Source organism: Oncorhynchus mykiss, chromosome 6, assembly GCF_057628025.1.
Source record: "Oncorhynchus mykiss isolate SJ-2025 chromosome 6, ASM5762802v1, whole genome shotgun sequence".
Lineage (NCBI taxonomy): Eukaryota > Metazoa > Chordata > Actinopteri > Salmoniformes > Salmonidae > Oncorhynchus > Oncorhynchus mykiss.
The window spans coordinates 68804655-68826296 of NC_143027.1; the positions used below are offsets into that span (position 1 = coordinate 68804655).

General features: G+C 47.4%; 1 protein-coding gene and 2 pseudogenes across 1 annotated transcript; 1 reads left to right on the forward strand and 2 right to left on the reverse strand.

Annotated features, from left to right (window-relative positions):
• Positions 1 to 1732: 1732 nt before the first annotated feature.
• On the reverse strand, positions 1733 to 2422 carry LOC149983062 (putative C-type lectin domain family 20 member A; annotated as a pseudogene).
• A 3139-nt stretch (positions 2423 to 5561) lies between these two features.
• Positions 5562 to 17298, forward strand: LOC110526955 (stereocilin). The gene is made up of 29 exons (XM_090238723.1): positions 5562 to 5704; positions 5826 to 6980; positions 8503 to 8527; positions 8681 to 9266; positions 9377 to 10285; positions 10371 to 10433; positions 10514 to 10639; positions 10738 to 10904; positions 10984 to 11170; positions 11262 to 11377; positions 11508 to 11640; positions 11834 to 12016; positions 12108 to 12146; positions 12252 to 12428; positions 12701 to 12850; positions 13230 to 13288; positions 13486 to 13609; positions 13824 to 13906; positions 14002 to 14137; positions 14361 to 14569; positions 14715 to 14805; positions 14961 to 15129; positions 15248 to 15417; positions 15517 to 15672; positions 15780 to 15922; positions 16111 to 16259; positions 16450 to 16547; positions 16674 to 16821; positions 17113 to 17298. The coding sequence occupies exons 1-29, from the start codon at positions 5632 to 5634 to the stop codon at positions 17211 to 17213; spliced, it is 5925 nt and encodes a 1974-aa protein (XP_090094849.1). The 5' UTR covers positions 5562 to 5631; the 3' UTR covers positions 17214 to 17298.
• A 307-nt stretch (positions 17299 to 17605) lies between these two features.
• Positions 17606 to 19662, reverse strand: LOC110526956 (creatine kinase U-type, mitochondrial-like; annotated as a pseudogene).
• Between the last annotated feature and the right edge of the window lie 1980 nt (positions 19663 to 21642).

A 21642-nucleotide genomic window follows, 5' to 3' on the forward strand; every position in this document is an offset into this window, starting at 1 on the left:
AGTCAGGTGCAGGAGAGCAGTGAGTTGTGATCAGGTGCACTTTTGTTTGGAAAAAGCACAAAAGACAGACGCAACCGTGTCAAAAATCCTCCAGCCACAGGTAAAAGTCAATAAGCGCGAAAACACTCACAAATATACACATATATGACAAATACGTACAATGGATCAAAATACGATACCCCGGGGGAAAAACAGTCTGGCTCATCACACTAAACACGTAACAAAACAATTTCACACAAAGACATGGGGGGGGGGGGAACAGAGGAATAAAAACATGCAGTGTGATTAGGGAATGTAAATCAGGTGTGCAGGGAACAAGACAAAACAAATGGAACAATGGAGAACATGGAGCGGTGATGGCTAGAAAGCCGGTGACGTCGACCGCCGAACGCTGCCTGAACAAGGAGAGGAGCCAACTTCGGCGGAAGTCGTGACACATTGAGACTGGTGTTTTGCGGGTACTATTTAATTTTGAGGACCATTTGAGGACCTGTGAAGCGTCTGTTTCTCAAACTTGACACTAATGTTCTTGTCCTCTGCACCAGGGCCTCCCACCCCTCTTTCTATTCTGGTTAGAGACAGTTTGCGCTGTTCTTTGAAGGGAGTAGTACACAGCGTTATATGAGATCTTCAGTTTCTTGGCAATATCTTTCAAGGAATAGCCCTTTTTTCTCAGAACAAGAATAGGCTGACGAGTTTCAGAAGAAAGTTCTTTGTTTCTAGCCATTTTGAGGCTGTAATCGAACCCACAAATGCTGATGCTCCAGATACTCAACTAGTCTAAAGAAGGCCAATTTTATTGCTTCTTTAATAATCAGGACGACAGTTTTCAGCTGTGCTAATGTTGGTCAATTTCTTCAACAGATGATCAGGTCTATATAATTATCAAACGTATATATATTGCTAGGAGAAAGGAAACACAGACTCTTTGTTTAAGTATTAAAATTATCCTTTAGTAATACAATTGTAGGCAGAAGTTGGTACAGAGTACAGTATATGATAGCTCTCCCCAGGTTCTGCAAAGTGTCTAAGATATCCTGTAACTTATATAGCCTCCCCAGTTCCCTTTGCGTGACTTTCCCTGGTAACAACATTTTAATGAATCTAACCTCCCCCTGACAGCAGCAACCATCTTGTCAGCAATTAAAAGCTCATAAGTGGGTTTGACCCGAAACTTGACCTTTCATCACAAGTATATGGTCATAACAAGGTGAATGAATCTAAGCATCTTCTGATAGGTGGCTGTTTTCATCAGGCCTGTGGAAGCCTTGTGTTCTCAGAAAACCAGTCGTATTCTCAGAACCTCAGACAGCCACGGTGGGGCCCAGACAGGAGGAGTATGAGCGTAGGCGGTTTTCGCCTTCTGATAGTGTCTGAAGGGCACAACACTCAAAACAGGTTTTAACACACACACAGAGGTCTCCTGAGAGGAGTCCTTACAGTTTATCATAACAAAATGTATTAACCTTTTAAAAGGTATGAGGCCTTGGTTTAACCCCTTGTAGAGAGAATCTTTTGAGAATGTTGCATTGAAAGTGGCTAATATTCGGTTGATTCGATCACAATTGCCACAGTATAGAGAAACGTTGATAGTGTAACAACGAAAACTCTAGAAATGTCAGTGAAGTTCAATCTCGGGCTTCTCTCCCTCTGTTGGCTGATATTTCTTCTTTGCTGCAATCCTGAGGGAGCTGCGTGGCAGTTTCGGGACTATTGCGTGCCCATGTGCAGCTTAGAGGGAACATTGGTCATCATGATAGACAATAGGAGGCCTAGAAGGCTCTGTCTTTTCTTCTTTCTTCGTGGAGCAGACGAAGTTCAGCCTGTCCTCACAGTCCCAGGTTCCCCAGTGCTTTCCCATTTTGGCCAGAGTCCCCCAGGGCCTCTGAGATTTGCTGTTGGGTTTGGAGATGCTCTGTCTTAGAGAGCAGGCTGGAGAGGTTACTGTGGTGCTGCCTGCAGTACTCCAGAGCCTCCTCCCACGTCTTCTTCTCCTTTACCAGGACCAGATCACTGTCACGCTTCTCCTTATATTAGAAGAAAGGGTGTATTTCAGCACAGTTCTCACATAACCCGTCAAATGTTGCATTACAACACAGTTATTTTTGCTCCCATCTGGTTGCTGAGGAGCCTACATTTTAAAGAGTAAGCTTTCCCCTCCAGACAACTTCCACTCTGTAGTCAAGTCATCTCTGTACATGCCAATCCAGGTATAGGTGCCATATTTGCCCCCTATGGTTTTGAGCTCATCATCATACAGCTTATTGAAGGAGGCCAGGTCAGTGTAGTGCTCTTTGCAGTACTTTTGAGCCTGCTGCCAGTTCATTTCTTGTTTCACATATATGTATTCCTTCTCCAGACTGGAAAAAAATGCGAACAGAGCAGTAATGAGGAGCACAGTGAAGCTGATCATCCTCTGCATGATGCCCCAGTGCTCAGTCCCGGTGGAGTGAATCTCAGCCCTTTGCTGTTCTTGATCTATCATGTACAGTACCTGACATCAAGTATCTGTATTCAGTTGGATCAAATGAAGCTCCTGAACAGGTAAACGTCACGTAACCTGTCAAGTTCACAAGGAGAAGCTCAGACTGCACCCGCATTGTCTTTGTAGGTCCCATTAGTCAAATTACAGAGCTCAGTACGTTTTAATTTAGTCTCTACCAACTTCTTCATGTGGTCCAAGAACATTGTTGACACAATAAGGATAATATGATGATTAATAAAATCACCAGGAATTAGCCTACAGATGCTTTGGAAAATAGAGCTGATATAACATAAGAGGGTCCAGCCTGGTCTCATAGAATAGACGTAACATGGTAAAAGTAAATCCAGGACATTCAAATTAGTATGATATGTTACATTTGGTATAGTTACATAAGACAGAAGTTTCCTTTAGGAAAAACGAGGGTGGTTGGTCGGGGTGAGTCGGTGGGCGTATAACCCCAAAGGTTGCAGGTTCGAATCTCATCACGGACAATATTAGCATTTTAGCTAATTAGCAACTTGTCAACTACTTATACTTTTAAGCTACTTTGCAACTACTTAGCATGTTAGCTAACCCTTCCCCTAATCTTAACCTTAACAATTTTAGCTAACCCATCCCCTAACCCTAACCTCATCCCTTTAACCTAACTCCTAACCTTAACCCTAACCCCTAGCCTAGCCAACGTTAGCCAGCTAGGTAATGTTAGTCACAACAAATTGGAATTCATAATATATGATACATTTTGCAAATTCGCAACATATCATACAAATTGTAATTCGTATTACACAGTATCATACAAAATGGATGATGGACATCCACAAATTAATACGTACCATACCGTCCTTGCCTTCACCCATCCAACAAGTGATTATTTCAAGAGGGGAGGATGGATGGATCATAGAGATAGATAGAATATCTATCTCTTTGGGAAGGATGCCCTCATCATGTATTCAAACAGGTCCCTTGTCTCTCCAGCATCCTCTGTTTCGAAGGTCTCACCAGTGTGTTTTGCAGGGACATAGATAGAGAGGCTGGCGCTATCCTGTTTCTCATTATATATTCCTTTAGCAAACTGAAACCCACAGCGCTGACTGACTGCTGTTCCCTACAACATCAATAATACAAGAGGAAGTTATTGTTCCACAACAGGCCACAGTGACACAGAGTTAAAGGGCCAGGGGCGCAGGGAGGGATCCTTTCACTTTCCCCACTCAGGTTACGGGGCCTGCAGACAGCGGTCTGAAACCAGGGAGCCTGCCGCTGTGGCCCAGTACAGGGCTTGATTGTGTGGCTGCAGTGACTGGAGGATGGATGTGTCTGCTCTGTGACAGCCAACAGAGAGGTGCTGGCTTGGCCCTCTGGGTAAACCTATACTCCACAGACCCAGAGTCACACAGGATGAGCCCTAGCTGAGAGACAGCTCAACAGAGAATTAGTCAGTGGGAGACATTGGACAGCTAGAGAATGGGAGAGATAACCTGGGTGTGATTAATACCATCCAGATTTGAACCATGCTTGTGAATCAAGCTGACAGTCCTAACCTTGGGATTGTTTCAAAACAACACCGAAATCAACATATTAGATGCAAAGAACTATTGAAATACAGCAAAACAAGTTTGTTTCATTCTTTCCAAAAGTGGGTTGTTTCACATATTATGGGGAAATCTAAACCTTTTATAGTAAATGCCCTGATAGAAGGGACCATCTCTACAGTATGACAGTCATAGAGTTTTGTTAAAGTTTATTTTTGTTCATACACATGCAACCTCAGCGCCTTATAGACAACACTTTATCCGTTGTCCTGTCCATTGTCCTGTCCTGTCCATTGTCCTGTCCTGTTGTCATCTATGCATAGTCACTTTAATAACTCTACCTACATGTACATACTACCTCAAATAACCGGTGCCCCCGCACATTGACTCTGTATCAGTACCCCCCTGTATATAGTCTCGCTATTGTTATTTCACTGATGCTTTTTAATTACTTGTTACTTTTATCTCTTATTCTTATCTATATTTTTTTAAACTGCATTGTTGGTTAGGGGCTCGTAAGTAAGCATTTCACTGTAAGGTCTACCTACACCTGTTGTATTTGGCGCATGTGACTAATAAAATTGGATTTGATTTGATTTGTCCTGTCCTCCATTGCGTTAAACTCACCTTAGAAAACAGTCAGCTGGCACAAGATAGGGGGATACCACTGAAATATGAGGCTAAACTATGGTCCTAATTCATCCAACTGGATCTCCTGGTCTGGGTGAGCAGGTGCACAAAACAAGATTAACACAGAGAGGGAGAGTAGGAGTGGGAGGGGCTGACAGGGAAACAGAGGAGGGAGAGTAGGAGTGGGAGGGGCTGACAGGGAAACAGAAGGAGGGAGAGTAGGAGTGGGAGGGGCTGACAGGGAAACAGAGTGAGGGAGAGAAGTTGAAAGTGAGAGGGACAGACAGAGAGAAAAGAGGTCAAATAATATTGTTTTAGTGCACATTTATACCTGGAACTTATGGAGATATTCACAAAGCCTTATAAACACATTTTCAAGGATTTGAAGAACTGAATAGAGCGTCATTGGTGAGTACAAACAATTATAATTCTCTTTATACTCCTTTTGATATTGCAGATGACTGCTGTTAAGTATTTTTGGGACATCAAACAAATCCCATGTATATGGATAGAGATGCATAGGTGGCAAATGTTAACCTATCTTCATGCTCTCATAATGTCTAAGACCCGTTTGAAAAGAGAATATTTCTGGATAGATTAACAACTTATTTAGTACCAGTATTTGTATTCCTTCTGTGCATTTCATATTTCAAAGTCTCACTCAAAACTGCTTCAAGTTCATAGAAAGAACAAAGAATATACCTCAGTTGATTGAAATCCATGGTAATACACCTCTATTTTGAGAGGGAAGGTGGTCAGGTGATGGTGGCCTGTCATTAAGGTTTAATGTCCACTCTACAATGAAACACTCTACTCCCTGTGTCCACGCTACTGACACCAACCCATTGCCAGAGGAAGGCTGTAACAGGGGATGCAGTCCAAACTCAAGGATATCACATCAATCAGACTTAGGCCACAGATTCAGAGACAGATGTGACATCACTGTGACATCATCAGCACTGGCTCTTGGAGGTGGTAGAGAAGATGGCGATGTTTAGGGTCATGCGCATCACACTGTTGGTTGTTTTACTGGGCAATACATCCACCAAGAGTTCAGGTGAGGAGACTGTATCTTACAATTTGTTGTTATGATGTAGTGTAATGGTGTGATGATGCCTTGATATTAATAATGTTTGCTGTATCATGCTCAAAATATGGCTTTGCAACATAATTTCCAGCAAGTAAAAAAGAGGACCAAAGAGAGCCCATTTTCAAGGAGTTAGTATCAATATGGCGTAAAGGAGGGGGGTGGTATCCTAGCAAAGAGCTTGCCTCCCCGGAGAGAACCCAAGACCAGCAGGTCCACAGCGTGGTGAGGAGCATCATGGGAAGTCTGAAGACCCTGGGCCTGCTGCCCAGTAAGAGCATGGGCCTCCCCTCCCTCCAGAAGCCTGTGGACAGGCACCGTCTGTCAGGCTTCCTCTACAATATCTCCATGTACCTCCAGGAGATGGGTGCTGAGCTGGAGGAGCGACAGCTCGTCTCTGACGAGGAACAACTGTGGGAGAAGGTATTGCAGTCCTTTATCCAGTCAGAGGGGGGCGCTGCGCTGAACCAGTGGGACACCCGGGAGCCCCCCAGGCCCAGCGTCAGACTCCAGGACTGGTTCCTGTCCCTGAGAGGCAGCCCTCACTGGGACGGGCTGCTGGGGCTTCTGCAGAGCCTCATGTCCCTGTCTGAGCGGCAACCCCACAGGCCCCTGCTTGACTTCCTGTCCCAGAACTGGAGGACAGTGAGTGCCCTGCTTGAGGCGGCCCTGCAGGCGCTGGTCAGTGGGACCTATGGCCAGGCCAGCGCCGGGCTGCAGGGCTTCATCTGTGCCCTTAGGGGCCGCAATGAATGTGCCTTCAGTGTCAGCTGGCTAACACAGTTTCTCCGCTTCATGGAGACACGCAACTGGAAGCCCGTGGTGAACCTGCACCCTGCGGGGATGGGGGCCAACCAGAGAAGGGGCTCAGCTGCTTTTGGGCGCCTGAAACCCTTCAGCATGCCCCCCAAGGCCCTGAGAGATGAGGGGTTGTCTGGGAATGCCACTCAAGGGGATGTTGGGGACAGAAGGGACATGGGGGGAGACCTGGACTCCCTTCATACACTGCTCCTGCAGGCTTTATCACGCTCTGATGGGGGGCAGAGGGCGGGGCAGCTGGCAGAGCAAAACCCTGCCCTGCTGCAGGGATTGGACGGCCTCAGAAGGGGATTCTTGCACAGGGTGGGCAGCTCCGTGTACGGCAACCTGAGGAGAAAGGTGTCCCGTGTTACCATGGCGCTGCTTGATGATGTCAGCAGCGTGGTGGACGTGACACAGCTCAAACATAAGGGCAGATGTTCCGTAGGTGAGTCCATGATGCTCCCCATTCACCAAAAGGTTGGGGTCAGTTCCACTTCAATTTAGTCAATTCAGTGGATGAGCTGAAATTCAATGTATGAATGGAATACTTCCTATTTATTTCCTTGAGGATTTTGTGATTTGACTGAATTCAACTGGAATTGAGCCTCAACCCTGGTGGCTAGCTATACTAAACAAAAATATATACTCAACATGCAACAATTTCAAAGATTTTGTTGAGCTACACTTCATAGAATGAAATCAGTCAATTGAAATACATACATTAGGCCCTAATCTATAGACATAACTGGGCAGGGGCGCAGTCAATCAGAATGAGTTCTCCCCCACAAAAGGGTGTTTTACAGACAGAAATAATCCAGATGTGGCTGCCCTGGGCTAGCGTGGTTACACTTGAGCTGTGGTTGGATTTAATTTAACCAGGCAAGTCAGTTAAGAACAAATTCTTATTTACAATGACATCCTACCCTGGACAACGCTGAGCCAATTGTGCGCTGCCCTATGGGACTCCCAATCACGGCCGGATGTGATACGGCCTTGATTCAAACCAGGGACTGTAGTGACACCTCTTGCACTGAGATGCAGTGCCTTAGACCGCTGTGCTACTCAGGATGCTCTGACAAATTCTCTAACACGATGTTGGAGGCGGTTTATGGTAGAGAAATGAACATGAAATGATCTGGCAACAGCTCTTTTGGACATTCCTGCATTCAGCATGCCAAGTGCACACTCCCTCAAAAGAGACATCTGTGGCATTGTATTGTTTGACAAAACTGCACATTTTATTGTTCCCAGCACAAGGTGCGTCCGTGTAATTAATGATCATGCTGTTTAATCAGCTTCTTTATATGCCACACCTGTCCAGGTGGATGGATTATTTTGGCAAAGGAGAAATGCTCACTAACAGGGATGTAAACACATTTTTGCACAACATTTGAGAGAAATTAGCTTTTTGTGCGTATGGAAAATTTCTGGGATCTTTTGTTTCAGCTCATGAAAAATTGGACCAACACTTTACATGTTGCGTTTATATTTTTGTTCAGTATACATGCTCTTACTTTTACTGTTCTTATAAAACACATGTCAGAGACGGGTCATACATGTTGATCAAGGTTTCTTGAATTTGATTTCCCTTCATACTAAGCTGATAATATGTCTCAAACAGCTCTTACTCATTAGTCATGAATGATTTAGACTGAAACCCATGACACATGAGTGTGTTTGAACTGACAGTGCTTTAAAATCATAATGGCCATGTTAGTCATTGAGAGGATCAGTTTTACCCTGCATCCCATGCTTTGGCTAATCTCTTTGCCCTCTCATTGATGCCAGTAACACTATCTCATGGGCATTGTGAGCCCAGCTATGCTGTTACATCAGGCCCGATTGTACGGTGCAAGTCGCTTTTTCCACCATTGATCTACCATAATATTCACTAGCTCTCTTACACTGTCTGTGATTTTCCATTAATCTATCTTTTATCTATCTTTTTTTTATCTATCTTTTCAAAGGTGACCTGAGACAGCTAATCTTATGGTACGTAATCGAGAAAAAACTAAGCATATAATATAAACTGCATGCATCATGAGGGTTTCATTTTATAACTTTCCCTCACAAAGAATATGAGGTTAATAGAAAATATATGTTGTTTGTAGTACCATACTCTCTCCCCTTGTCTGTGACTTGTAGGGGGATTAGACATAATGTCACATGGAATGCTCAGGCTCTGGGCTTCAACTCACAGGGGCCTCCCAGCACCCCTCCCTTCCTCTCCTGCCCAGCCATAGAGGGTGAGAGCGGGGACCCTAGACCCCCACCACGCCCCTCTCGCCCTAGACCAGCCCTGTCACAGCGCAGGGCACCCAAACAGAAACAACCACCCACCTCAACCCCAGTACCCCGCAGTTCCCGTCTCCTCAAGCCCCAGTCCGAGGCAGTAGAAGTTGGCCACAGCCACCTGAGAGAGATGGGGTACTTTGCCTCAGCAGAGATCCTGGAAGCAGCGTGTAACGCCTCTATCCCAGGCCTTACAGGTGTGTCCAACTTCACTGTGTTCCTCTACTGTAACCTGTTTGACGGGGACGATGGGTCTGTGGACCCGGAGGTTGGTCAGGTTGGACCCGACCTACACGCCACGTGTTCCGACGCCGCCTGGTACCTGTCTGCAGCCGAGGATGACTTCCTGTGGGTCCACGTCTGCAGCGAGTTCTTCGCTCACCAGTTCAACAACACTGTGTGTGCCAACACCTCCTTTTGGCTGCAGAGAGCACACCAGGTACAGTCCATGATTAAACCCCACTTCTGAATGCAAAAGAGTTGGGTTCTCAACTCACTTTTTTAACTTCTCCACAATGTCTAACTACATTCTGCCTGTGATGTTTGCAGGCTGCAGAGATGAAGGACTACCACTACTTCAACCAGTCCAGTATAGGTGACCTGTGTGTGCAGCTGTCAGGGGAGGTGGTGGAGGGCGGGGGCAGCCCAGGGCCTGACGAAGCCTGCCTGGCCCAGCTGGGCACCAGGTCACTCAGCGCCCAGGACTTCAGACGCTGCTTCCTGCCCAACACTTCTGCTCTGGTCTCAGCCCTGTGTGGCAGCGAGTCCCCTGAGGCCCATCCCTCCCACCCATCCCTTCCGGAGGGCAGCTGGGCTGCAGAGTACTGCTCCAGACTCCACAACTTCTCCCACCCTGAATCCATAGAAGACACATGTAACTACAGGAAGTGGAGCCTGCAGCATTTCACCAACGCCACCCTACTGGAGCTCTGTGGCAGTACAGAGGGGCTGAGGGAGTATGTTTGTAGCAATGCCACCCTCTACCGCCGGCTACTCTCAGCCTATCCTCAGTTCTCTGACCTTTGCGTTGACCTGGATGTAGAACAGGAGGACAGGAAGTGCTTCCTCCAGTGGTTCTTTGACATGCTCCCGGCGCCGTACGACTTTGACACATCACAGCTGTGTGTGAGTCCTGCTCCGCTGCTCTTGGAGGCACTGCACAGGCTGAGTGTGTGTGAGGTGGATGGGGGTGAACGCGGGGGCTGGGTTGGGGCTGTGGGTTACGTGCTGAGGGTACTGGACTTTGTGGTTGGGCTCTCGGCGGGATTGGATGAGGGGGAGGGGGAGGTGAGGCAGGGCCTGGGCCAGGCCATCCTCCTTTCCAGTCTCCTTGACAACGCTTCATTCTGGGCAACTCTGCGTCCCGACGCATCACTGAGCGTGCTCCAAACCGTGGGCTTGTTCCTGCGCAGGGAACAGAGCGCAGCTCTCAAAGAGGACCTGCTCAGCTGCTTCAGTGTAAGCCACATACCTTATACATAGAACACATACACATAAACATAGACACATGAAGGTAATGTGAATGCCCCCTCTGTCCTGACAGCCTGTATTATGGGACCTCATTGAGAGAGAGGACAACTCCTCTGCCCTCAGAGTCCTAATGCAGGTACTGTACACCTTTATAAAATGGTTTGGATGCAGATTAACTGGTTACCTGTACTAAGGTGAACATTGTTTTCTCTCTAGGAGTACCTCCAAATGCCCAGGGAGAGTATCCGCACACTGGTGATGTCAGCAGAGAAAGATGCGGTGAAGAGGTTTCTGTCTCACATGCACCAGAGCTGGGACCAGCTGCACGTAGAGACCACTCAGGTTTGTTCTCAAACACTCTCAGTTTAGTCATGGATGCTGGAAAGTAGGGATGTTACTAAGTTACTACTACTGTCAATAAAGACCACTGTCTCCCCCAGTCCTCTCAGAGAGAACTGCAGGCCATGGAGACCATGACGTCCGCCTTCATCCACAAGTTCCCTCGTGTGACCCCTGACCTCTTCGTCGACCTATCACAGTTCATACCTTTCATGTCCGTCTCTGACATCATGAGCTTCCCCACCTCCCTGATGGTCAACACCAGTGTGTGAGTTACTAGACCTGAGCTGCCATTTTATGCCAAAGGTCAAAGGTTGTTGGTTGACTGGTTCTGTGTTGTATCATAGGTTGATGGCGATCCGTGACCACAGCACAGAGATGAAGTCTCCACAGAAACAGGCATTTGTGAAGAGGCTCCTGCAGTCCAGTGTAGTGGGAGATGTCCCTTCCTGGCCACCATATTTCCTCAGCTCCATCCTCCCACTGCTCCCACATCTCCCAGTCAGCCAATTTCAACAGCTGACATCAGACCAGGTTACACATCTCATTCCTTATCTACTCTACTGATATCATGAAGTATTGTGTACTGCATTGGCATTACTCTGTCATCATGTCCCTCCTCAAGCTGAGTCCCCTGGTGGAGTTTCTGGGAAACACCAGTCTGGATGGAACAAGAGGGCGTCATGTTCTACGGACTCTATTCATTAAAAAAAGGAACTTCACCAGTGATAACATATCGAGGTAGGGTCTTTGGTCTCAAGTTGTAAACTATTCCACATATAGTGCTCTAGTTCTGACCAGAGCCACAGTGTCCCTTTGTGCAGTTACCAGTGTATTACACCAGAGAGACGAGGGCATTATTTCTCAACAGGCTGGGAGTTCTGGTTTGTTACCTGAAACCAGAGGAGCTGCGTCCGTTTCTGCTGGCTTCCCCTGTGTCCTCTGCTCTTTGGCAGCAGCTAGCTCTCTGTGTGTCAGAGGGACTCATCAGTGATTCAGGCAAGGTGAGAGAGAATTGCATGTAAAAAAAAATGGGATGCACTCCAAAAGTTCCAAGTTCATTTTGTGGCAGTGTGACAGTTTTTTCCTCCTACATACCTGTTAGGATATCAGTAAAAATGCCATTTGTATATGTATACAGTCCATATCATATGTGAGGGGCTCTGACCCTGTCGATCCTGCTCTTGCCATGTTCAGCTGTCTCTCTGGCTGGTCCAGGCGGTGCGGCCTCTGAATGCCAGCACTCTACCTCCTCCAGCACTGGCCACCCTCAGGGGTCTACTGCCCCAGCTAGGGTCTTCCTTCCTGCAGTCACTGCCCTCACTACAGCTCTTGGACCTGCTAACACAACCAGGTCTGCCCAGCTTCTCCCCAGCACAGGTCAGCACTGCATGGACTATGTCTACACACTGAATCTACCGGTATGTTGTTATCTGCTGAGCGAACATTACATGTTTTTAACTTCCCCCAGGCTTTCCAGATATTATCCAACATTTCACAAGACACAAATGTAAGTAAAGGCTTATTAGTGACCTCTTCAGTTATGTTTTAATCTACACAGCTTGTTGTGCATTCTTACAAGGCCATATATGCATGATGATCCTCTCCTTGTCAGCTCACCATGGATACACTGTGCAGGCTGAAATCCTTACTGCCTGGCCTGTCCCCTGCTGTGCTCAGAGGCATACACTGGTCTGAGATCAGTGGAACCACTCACTGCCAGTGCTGGCACACTCTACTGGCTGACCTGAAGCCTGCCCATAGAGCCATGCTCCACAGGGCACTGCAGGAGGTAAGGAAGGTGCTCTTGTTTCTCTGTGGGGAGATTACTTTCTCCTTGCTGTCAAACTGTTCTTTATTCATCATTTCCAGTGGCTCTGCATTGTCTTTCTTACCACACTGAGAGCAGATGATGACACAATAAAGAGATGGTAGAATTTAAATGCTAACAAACCAATTATGCTGTCAATCATCAACTACCTTATAAGTACAGTACTTAACCTATTACCAATTACTATTACTCAGATACATATTCCATTGTTTACTCCTTTGCTTTTATAAAAGGCTTTAGCCAGCAACTCAAGGAACTTCACAGTGCAGCTCCAATGTCTCCTGCCGTTTGTGCCCCTGAGGGAGCTGATAGAGGTTCTGGATAGAGAGACATTCCTGAGAGATATGAGCCTGTACAGAGACCTGCCCTGGTCCCCCCAACAGGTGCACATCCATCTCCACTATGCTCTGTCTGAACAGACAACACTACATAAACACCCACTCCTTTGGCTATGGTATAGCATCATTACTGTTGTTGCTCTAGAGCAAAAGCCATGCTGCCAAGCTGCCAGTGTGGGCCTGGGCTCCAATTAATCTGCAAATCATTGGATATGCTTCAGATGAGCCATTCAGGATATTAATACCCCATACGCCTCAGTCGTCATCAAGCAAATTGGTTTGGATGTAGTACAATAGTCTGGAGGGGGAATATAAATGAGTAATGCCTACCTTAAATAGATTTTGTCAGAGTTAAGGGTGTATTAGATTATTTTCACCACCTGTTTTCTCTCTCTTACACACTTTGTCTTTCTGAATTATATAGGCTCAGCTACTTTTCAAGAGGATCCATCAATCTGAAATCATTACCAGAGACACTGTAGAGTAAGTCAAATGTTATTAGGTGTCATGGGTATGTGCTGTGTTATTGAATATCATGTGATATTCATGCAAATCATTACATGACAAAACTAGAGACTCAGTCAGTACCCAGTTTCCTTAGGTTTCCCTCACCTGGATTACAAATGCAATGCAGTCTTCCAGATACAATTTATTCATCCAATCATCTATTTGGTCTTTAGGGACTTGGGCCATATTGCTGGTGGAATGAGCTGTGATTGGCTAAAGCTTTGGACCAATGAAACCGATTTTTCAGAGTTGCTTCAGTTTGTCAGTGAGTTGCCAGGAGGGGTGAGACCAGCTCTGGTGAGGAACCACAAGCAACCCACATGGAATCCCTTGTGTCACCCTCCCCCCCTCTTTCTCTCTCACCCCTCCCTTTTATTTATCTATATTTAGATACATCTTTCTTTATCTATAGTATTTTACCGTATCAAATGTCAAGAAAGGTATTCATGGAATTCTTCAGAGCTTCCTATTTCATACTAGTTTGTTCAGATGTTTTGTGTTTTGCTACCAGAGGAAATGCGTTGTAGAGGAGCTGCGGAAGAGACCAGAGGAAGACCTGGATGGTATAAGCCCCTGGTTTGCTGCAGAATTACCGTAAGAGATCATTCACTCCAAAATATATTGTATAAATGGTCCAACATTTAATCTTTCTCTATACAATATTAATCTGGTTATTCCTGCTGTCCCAGGGTGAACCTGATTGAGAGCCTGTCTAATACTTCACTGACAGCCATCCTGGCTCACATTCAGCAGCACTTTGTGGACTTCCTCAAGCTGCCCCGTCATAAGCAGATGGCCTTAGCAGAAAAGGCCATCACTGTGCTGGTGAGGAGAGACTATAATATTATTAGCACGAAATCCTCCTGATTAATAAAACATACACATTGATCAATTCATCCAAACATAATGATACAGGGTTGTACTGCATGGCATTACAAAACTTAATAATCAGCTAAACGGATTGTGCTTTGTTGTCAACTGTAGTCATTATACTGTCGTACCTGCAGTAATTATACTGTAGTAACTGTGTTCTGATGTGTCCATTCAGAGCACCTCTCAGGGCCTGGCTGAGAGGGAGCTCAGGGTGGCCTCTGTGGACCTACTGGGGCCCCTGTTGCCCTTCCTGGACAGGGATACCCTGGGGCTGGTGGACAGAGGGGCCCTGGGGCTGCAACTGGATGAGCTGAGGGGGTACTGCCTGCCCTGGGACACCCTGAAGGACTTGGCTGCTCTGCTTACTGGAAGAGACCTGCTGGGGTGAGAGACAACTGGGTCTCTTTTAGGAGATGGTAGAGTGGGAGGCCTGGGGTGGTTGTGAGCTGGTTATGGCAGCACTGGGCCTGTGGGTATATGTCATGTATGCATTTATAACAGAAAGCTGGTGTGTGTGTGTTTATTGTAGAGAGGCATCGGCATGGACGGTTGGTGATGTGGAGCTTGTTGGCAGACTGTTGTTTACTCTCTCTCCAAAACAGATCAACTCCATCCCACTGGTGAGGACTCCAATGGGCGAAACACCAAGTGCCTTTATAATGACTATCACTTTATCATGGGTGATGACAATTAAAGCCCTGCAGTACTGTATGTGATTGCATGTGTGTACTTTTAGCAGGATGTGCTAAGTGTGTGTTTTACTACCATATATCAGGTGGTGTTGAGTGCAGACACGGTGGAGGAGGTTCTGGCAGGTCAGTGGCGCTGGGAGAACAGTGATGTGGGTCAGGCCTGTATGTCCCAGTGTGTGGACCAGAAGGGCCAGAGAGAGAGGATCCACAGTCTGATACGGGGGGTTGTCAGAGCACAGAGCAGGAGAAAAGGTCATCATTGATCAGCTCTCTATATCATAAATGTATCATACCCACTAGCTCTGAAGGAAAGCTTGATGATCATGCATTGTGGTTCTAAACTCATTGCGGTCTCATGTCATCCATCCAGTGCCAGTCCCAAGCTGTGGTGACATAAGAGGCACCTTCCCCTCAGCATGGACAGCCAATCAGCTGAGCCGGATGGCAGGGGAGGAGTTGAGGCAGTGCGTGGAGGTCATAGGTCAGGACGCTTCACTGAGCCCTGAGCAGCGCCGAGCACTGTGGGTAAAGCTCAGGCAGGTTAGTTTCAAAACATCAGAGACGTTTTGGTTTTCATCACTGCCTGCTAAAGATTGACAGTGGAAATGTGTTCTTCACCCGTCCTTCACCCTCCTCCAGGCCTACAGTCCAGTTAGAGGCCTGAGACCAGAGCAGGTCCTGGGGCTCGGCTGTCTGGTCACTGAGCTGGGGGAGAGAGAGCTCCAGGACATTAACCTGACTGACCTGAGTGTCCTGGCCTACCTGGGGGCTCTGACCGACTGGAGCCCAAAAAAGGTGACGAGCCTCCCATATTCCAATCTCACGTGTGATATTTGTAGTGTGGAGGGTTGCCCACTTCTGGTGTAAGTTGTTTGACTCTCCAACCCTGTGAATCGTTTCAGATGAGAGCAGCAGTTGTTGGTGTGATGCGGAAGCAGAAGTTGAAGGTGGAGCAGCTCGGAGCTGTAGAAGTGGCTTCTCTAGGACACCTGCTCTGTGGTTTAACACTGTCAGAGATCAACAGACTGGACCCCTACAACCTCAGGTCAGTCATGTATTAGAAATACACACTTTATTTTAAACACATAAATATTAGATTACATACCTTGTGAATAAAGCTCAGCCTATAGTGCAAAAGGCAAAAATCTGTCATTTTTTGCTGTCTGATTCCACTTGGTGATAATGCTTCCATCAACTCAGTCCTAATGAGTCCTCCTGCTATATGACTTACAGCATGGCTGCTCTGTTCCTGAGGGAGCTGGCCCTGCCGTGTTCAGAGCAGCAGATGGAGGCTCTGACCGCCCGTCTCTCCAGTCCTCAGGCCTTTGGCCCCGTCAGTACCTGGGGCCCAGAGGTCTTCACTGAGATCGGCACACTAGCAGGTACAGCTGTTCAAATGGGGCAGGGGTTTAAACTCAGAAAGCTTTATTGTTGCATATTCAGTATATTTTATCCTTAACTATAAGGAATAGTTAGTTGGTAGTGACCAGTGAATCCACCCCCCTCGCACGCACACTCATTACATGAGTCCTCTCTCTCTCCCTGTCTCTCTCCCTCCCTCTCTCTGTCCAGCGGGTCTGGAGGACATGGTTCTGTCTGCTCTGGTACAGGAGCAGATGGAGGGGCTCATCCCCGAAGCTATCGCCCTGATTCCCCCCACAAAGATGGCTGTGAGTCTCTCTCTGGTTCACCTCAGGATACTTAAGAGCTGGTTTGGATAATGCTGTTTAAATAATGCTCTCCAAACCACATCCCATTTTGTTAGTTGATGCACGATGTGTGTGCGTGTCTGTCAGGTGGTATTCAGTGCGGTCCAGCTGTCGTGGCTGAATGTGGAGCAGGCGTGGGTGGTCACAGAGAAGCAGTGGGCGGAGCTGAACAGTGGGCAGAGACATGCCTTGGGCCTGGCGCAGTATGAGGGGGATGTCCTGTTAGAGCACAGAGGTAAGGATTCACAGAGGTAAGGATTCACAGAGGTAAGGATTCACAGAGGTAAGGATTCACAGAGGTAAGGATTCACAGGGGTAATGATTCAAAGGTTAAGGACTCAGGGACATGGATAAAGATCATCTCATGAGAAAGAGGGAAATAACAATTTGGTCTTATTGATGGGTGTTGTTCAATGATTTATGTTTTTTGTCTGTAATAGCATACCAATATCATCATAATGTCATGTTTAACAGTAACTATGTGGTAGGGATATCATTGTTTGGTATGTTTTGTTTGCGTCCACAGGGAGGAATGTGGCCCCGGCAACACGGTCAGCTGACAGCCTCACTGTGTGCTTATTGTCTCTATGCTGTATGTTATGGCAACTATCGTGCAACACACAGTAACCCATTTGTATTTATTTGTTCTTTGACCTTCTTTTATTGAATTGTAACATTTGTACTTAAAAATAAACCAAACATTTTGAACTGTGTTCCATTTGTATCCTGGAATGAACCCTTCACCTCATGCTATTCAAATGCCTGACATACTCTGCATGCATCATTCGGATGTGTCTGTGTGTTTGGGATTATGCTACTCTGTTACTGTGGTTACAGTGTGGAGGGCACTCATTAAATTTGATATAAAAGCACCTCTCTGAAAAAATAGGGCAGTAGGACACAACCTCATTTTGTATAGTACACAACAATTACTGGTCAATCCCCAAGTTTAATTTGAATGTATTGATGTATAGCTGAAGAGTTTATAGCTGCTATTCAGGTAAAGTCCTGAATAGCAGCTATAAACTCTTCAGCTATATATGAATACATTCAAATTAAAGGAGGACCACAGTTAATGATTTGGATTTATATAGCTTTATTGAAGAATATTGTTTGTGAATGTAAAATCGCAACTCGGGCATCTGCAAGGCCAGTCTCTCTCAACCTGAACTGAGATGGGTGCAGGGATTTGGATATCCTGATCTCTCTCCAGTCTCTTCTCACACGCAATCAGGTATTTAACAACATCAATCACATTCTGAACAAGCTGGACCTACATACAACACGCAAACACATATAACCTATTATTTCTCCACTCTCTACAACTGCCTATTAAAGCTGAATATTATGATTGTCACTGTCACTACATTATATTCTGTGGTGTAGAGATCCAGAGGTCTTACCTCTGATTCACCCAGTCTGGCCAGGTTAGAGATGTCACAAGTTGTGCCACAGCTGCGGAGTCCACACCGTCCATACCTCGCTTCTGCAGAAGCAGGTTGTCCAGCATCTTCTGAAAACGAGCATCCCAGTAAAAAAAACGACAGAGAAAACAGAGAATTTAGGATCCTGGAATTTGAGGACAGCTCCGCACAGGGATCCCCTTAGCACAGTTTCTTCATGTGGTTGTTCATGTGTCAACCCATAGGTGAGTGAGGTGGTAAGACGAGGCAGGTTGCCCTGAGTCCAGTGCCCAGGTTCGAGGGGCAGGTGAGGATGTAACCCAGCCTCTCGCTCCACATGAACTCCCAGCCTTTCTCCATGATCAGCCTCGTCACCTGGTGGTGATGTCAACAACAGCTCATAAAAAGACACAACAAAGCATGAAAGGTTTAAGTGTCATTTAAGACACAGTTAACATGTGGGTGAAGGCAATGAATCCAATCAGTGATTCTGCTGGGCTCACCTCCTCCAGTCCCCTGTAGAACCTCTCAAACACCCTCATGTTGCTGCCCTTCTCCATCTAGATGACCCGGGTGTGGTCCTCCTCGTTGATCCACAACAGGAAGTTCTCCTGATTGTTGTGCCTTTCCAGACCAACGGGTTATCTCCATAGGTTTCAGCGCTTCTAAAATAGTTTATATTGTTTGGTTTTAGAGTTGTGCTTTTATCAAACCATTATACTTACCAAATGCCCTGTGCATCTGGCCAATCCCTGGCCATTCCTGCACAGGTCAAGAGGGGGGAAACTGGTATATCGAACAGGAAGTGATCTTGTGAACTCCAAAAACAAGTGTTATGCATCTCAGTGATAGAATAAGGAAATTAAACAAATAAAAACAATTCTCCAAAGCAGTGTGTGGTGCAGACTGTGTTTTCCTCACATGAATGAGCAGCTGCTGCTCCTTGTCAGTCATCTGTACTGTCCCTTGAGTTCCCCCTGCAAGATGTTGAGGGCGTCCACCACCAGCTCCACCTCCCGGCGCTCTGCCCAAAAACAGCCAGGGGGCAGGCTCAGCCCTCAGATGCTCAGGCCCGTCCACGTGACGATGACACGTGGCGCTCATCAAACTGACCCGTCCGGATCTGACAAGAGACTATGGTAAGTACTGGCTCACTTGAACAGTTCAGAATGTAGATATGTAGGTCTGGTACCTAGTCAACTGGGTGGTTGATGCAATGACATTTTTATACTTATGTCCATGGACATTCCCATCATTCTGTACATTGCTGGCATCCAGGTCTGTGGGGAGAGATTGTGTATAAATGCATGGCCTTAAAAAAATGAAACCTTGGTAGCCAACAGCGATCACAAAGCAAAGGCTTCTGTGTTATTCTTTCCTTTCCATACTTCTCTCTACACAGAAAAAGGTGGAATATTGGGAAACTCTGTTATTAATAAGAGTCAGGCAAGGCAGAATTGAAAACTGCAGTTGATCCCCTTTCATCTAGGTTTTAGCTGTAACACATTTATAAGGAATGGGTGACGCTCCAATATATGTAGTAGCTTTAGAAAATCTATTTCACGGTGACCTCCATTAGATTTAAAAAATGCACTGAAGTTCCAGCAAGATAGGTAGTAGGCACACCAATTCACTGTGAAAAGACACAGACCACAAAGGCCGCTGAGATCCATCCCGATAGGACTCCTCGTCTCCGGCTACTATGCCAACAGACTTTATGAAGGGCACACAACTTGGCATAGAGGGAAGATATGTGTCACGTTCTGACCTTTATTTCCTTTGTTTTGTCTTTATTTAGTATGGTCAGGGCGTGAGTTGGGGTGGGCAATCTATGTTTATTATAAGATATAAACTGAACCATGAAATATAAAACAATAAACGTGAACATGAACGAAAACCGTCTTAGTATGGTTCTCAATCAGAGGCAGGTGTCGTTAGTTGTCTCTGATTGAGAATCATACCTAGGTAGCCTGGGTTTCACTTTTGAGTTGTGGGTGTTTGTTTCCGTGTGAGTGTTTGTTGCCACACGGTACTGTTTCGGTTTTCGTTCATGTTCACGTTTATTGTTTTATATTTCATAGTGTTCAGTTTATATCTTATAATAAACATTATGGACACTTACCACTTTGCGCATTGGTCCTCCGATCCTTCTCGCTTCTCCTCCTCAAAAGAGGAGGAGGAATGCCGTTACAGAAATACCCACCAACAAAGGACCAAGCAGCGTGGTAAAGGGCAGCAGCAGCGGCAAAGAACACAGGACTCCTGGACATGGGAGGAGATTCTAGACGGTAAAGGACCCTGGGCACAGCCAGGCGAATGTTGCTGCCCCAAAGCAGAGCTGGAGGCAGCGAAGGCAGAGAGGCCCTGGTATGAGGAGGCAGCACGGCAGCGTGGCTGGAAGCCCGAGAGGCAGCCCCATAAATTTCTTGCTCTACGCATCTGGTCTCCAGTGCGTGTCCTCGGGCCGGCGTACATGGCACCAGCCTTACGCATGGTGTCCCCGGTTTGCCAGCACAGTCCAGTGCGGGCTATTCCACCTTGCCGCACTGGCCTGGCTACGGGGAGCATTCAACCAGGAAAGGTTGGGCAGGCTCGGTGCTCAAGAGCTCCAGTGCGCCTGCACGGTCCGGTCTATGGTGGCAGCCCCCCGCACCAGGCTGTCTCTCCGTCTTCTGCCTACAGGTGTTCCCGCATGTCCAGCGCTGCTAGAGCCTTCCTCCTCTCCAGCGCTGCCAGAGTCTCCCGTCTGTCCTGAGCTGCCAGAGTCTCCCGTCTGTCCTGAGCCGCCAGAGTCTCCCGTCTGTCCTGAGCCACCAGAGTCGCCAGTCTGTCCTGCGCCGCCAGAGCCGCCAGTCTGTCCTGAGCCGCCAGAGCCGCCAGACTGTCCTGAGCCGCTAGAGCAGCCAGTCAGCCAGGAGCCGCCTGAGCCGCCAGTCAGCCAGGAGCCGCCAGAGCCGCCAGTCAGCCAGGAGCCGCCAGAGCCGCCAGTCAGCCAGGTGCCGCCAGAGTCGCCAGTCAGCCAGGAGCCGCCAGTCAGCCAGGAGCCGCCAGAGCCGCCAGTCAGCCAGGAGCCGCCAGAGCCGCCAGTCAGCCAGGAGCCGCAGGTCAGCCAGGACCTGCCAGAGCCGTCAGTCAGCCAGGAGCTTCCAGAGCCATCAGCCAGCCAGGAGCTTCCAGAGCCGTCAGCCAGCCAGGAGCTGCCAGAGCCGTCAGTCAGCCAAGGAGCTGCCAGAGCCGTCAGCCAGCCAGGAGCTGCCAGAGCCGTCAGTCAGCCAGGTGATGCCAGAATCGCCCTTCACTCCGGAGCATCCGGAGTCTCCCGCCTGTCCGCCGCTGCCAGAGTCTCCCGCCTGTCCGCCGCTGCCAGAGTCTCCCACCTGTCCGCCCCTGCCGGAGTCTCCCGCCTGTCCGGCGCTGCCGGAGTCTCCCGTCCTTTCGGAACCCATTTCTAGGGTCCCCAGTCCGAGGTCGGCGGCGAGGGTCGCCGCTTGTAGTTAAATGAAAATGGGCCAACTAGAAGAATCAATACATGTACATTTGGCAGTGATAAGTACAATTTCACTGCAACATTTTGAAATCTATCTAATGTTGTCATGCATTGTTGTCATTGTCACTGGAATTCTTGAGCCTGTACTTTTTTTTTTTTAGGCGGA

Excerpts from the sequence above, each read along its gene's own strand:
- LOC110526955 (XM_090238723.1), top strand. The coding sequence starts at position 5,632 with ATGGCGATGTTTAGGGTCATGCGCATCACACTGTTGGTTGTTTTACTG. Across the intron at positions 16,260-16,449 it reads TGAGATCGGCACACTAGCAG|CGGGTCTGGAGGACATGGTT; the intron begins GTACAGCTGTTC and ends CTCTCTGTCCAG. Across the intron at positions 16,548-16,673 it reads TTCCCCCCACAAAGATGGCT|GTGGTATTCAGTGCGGTCCA; the intron begins GTGAGTCTCTCT and ends CGTGTCTGTCAG.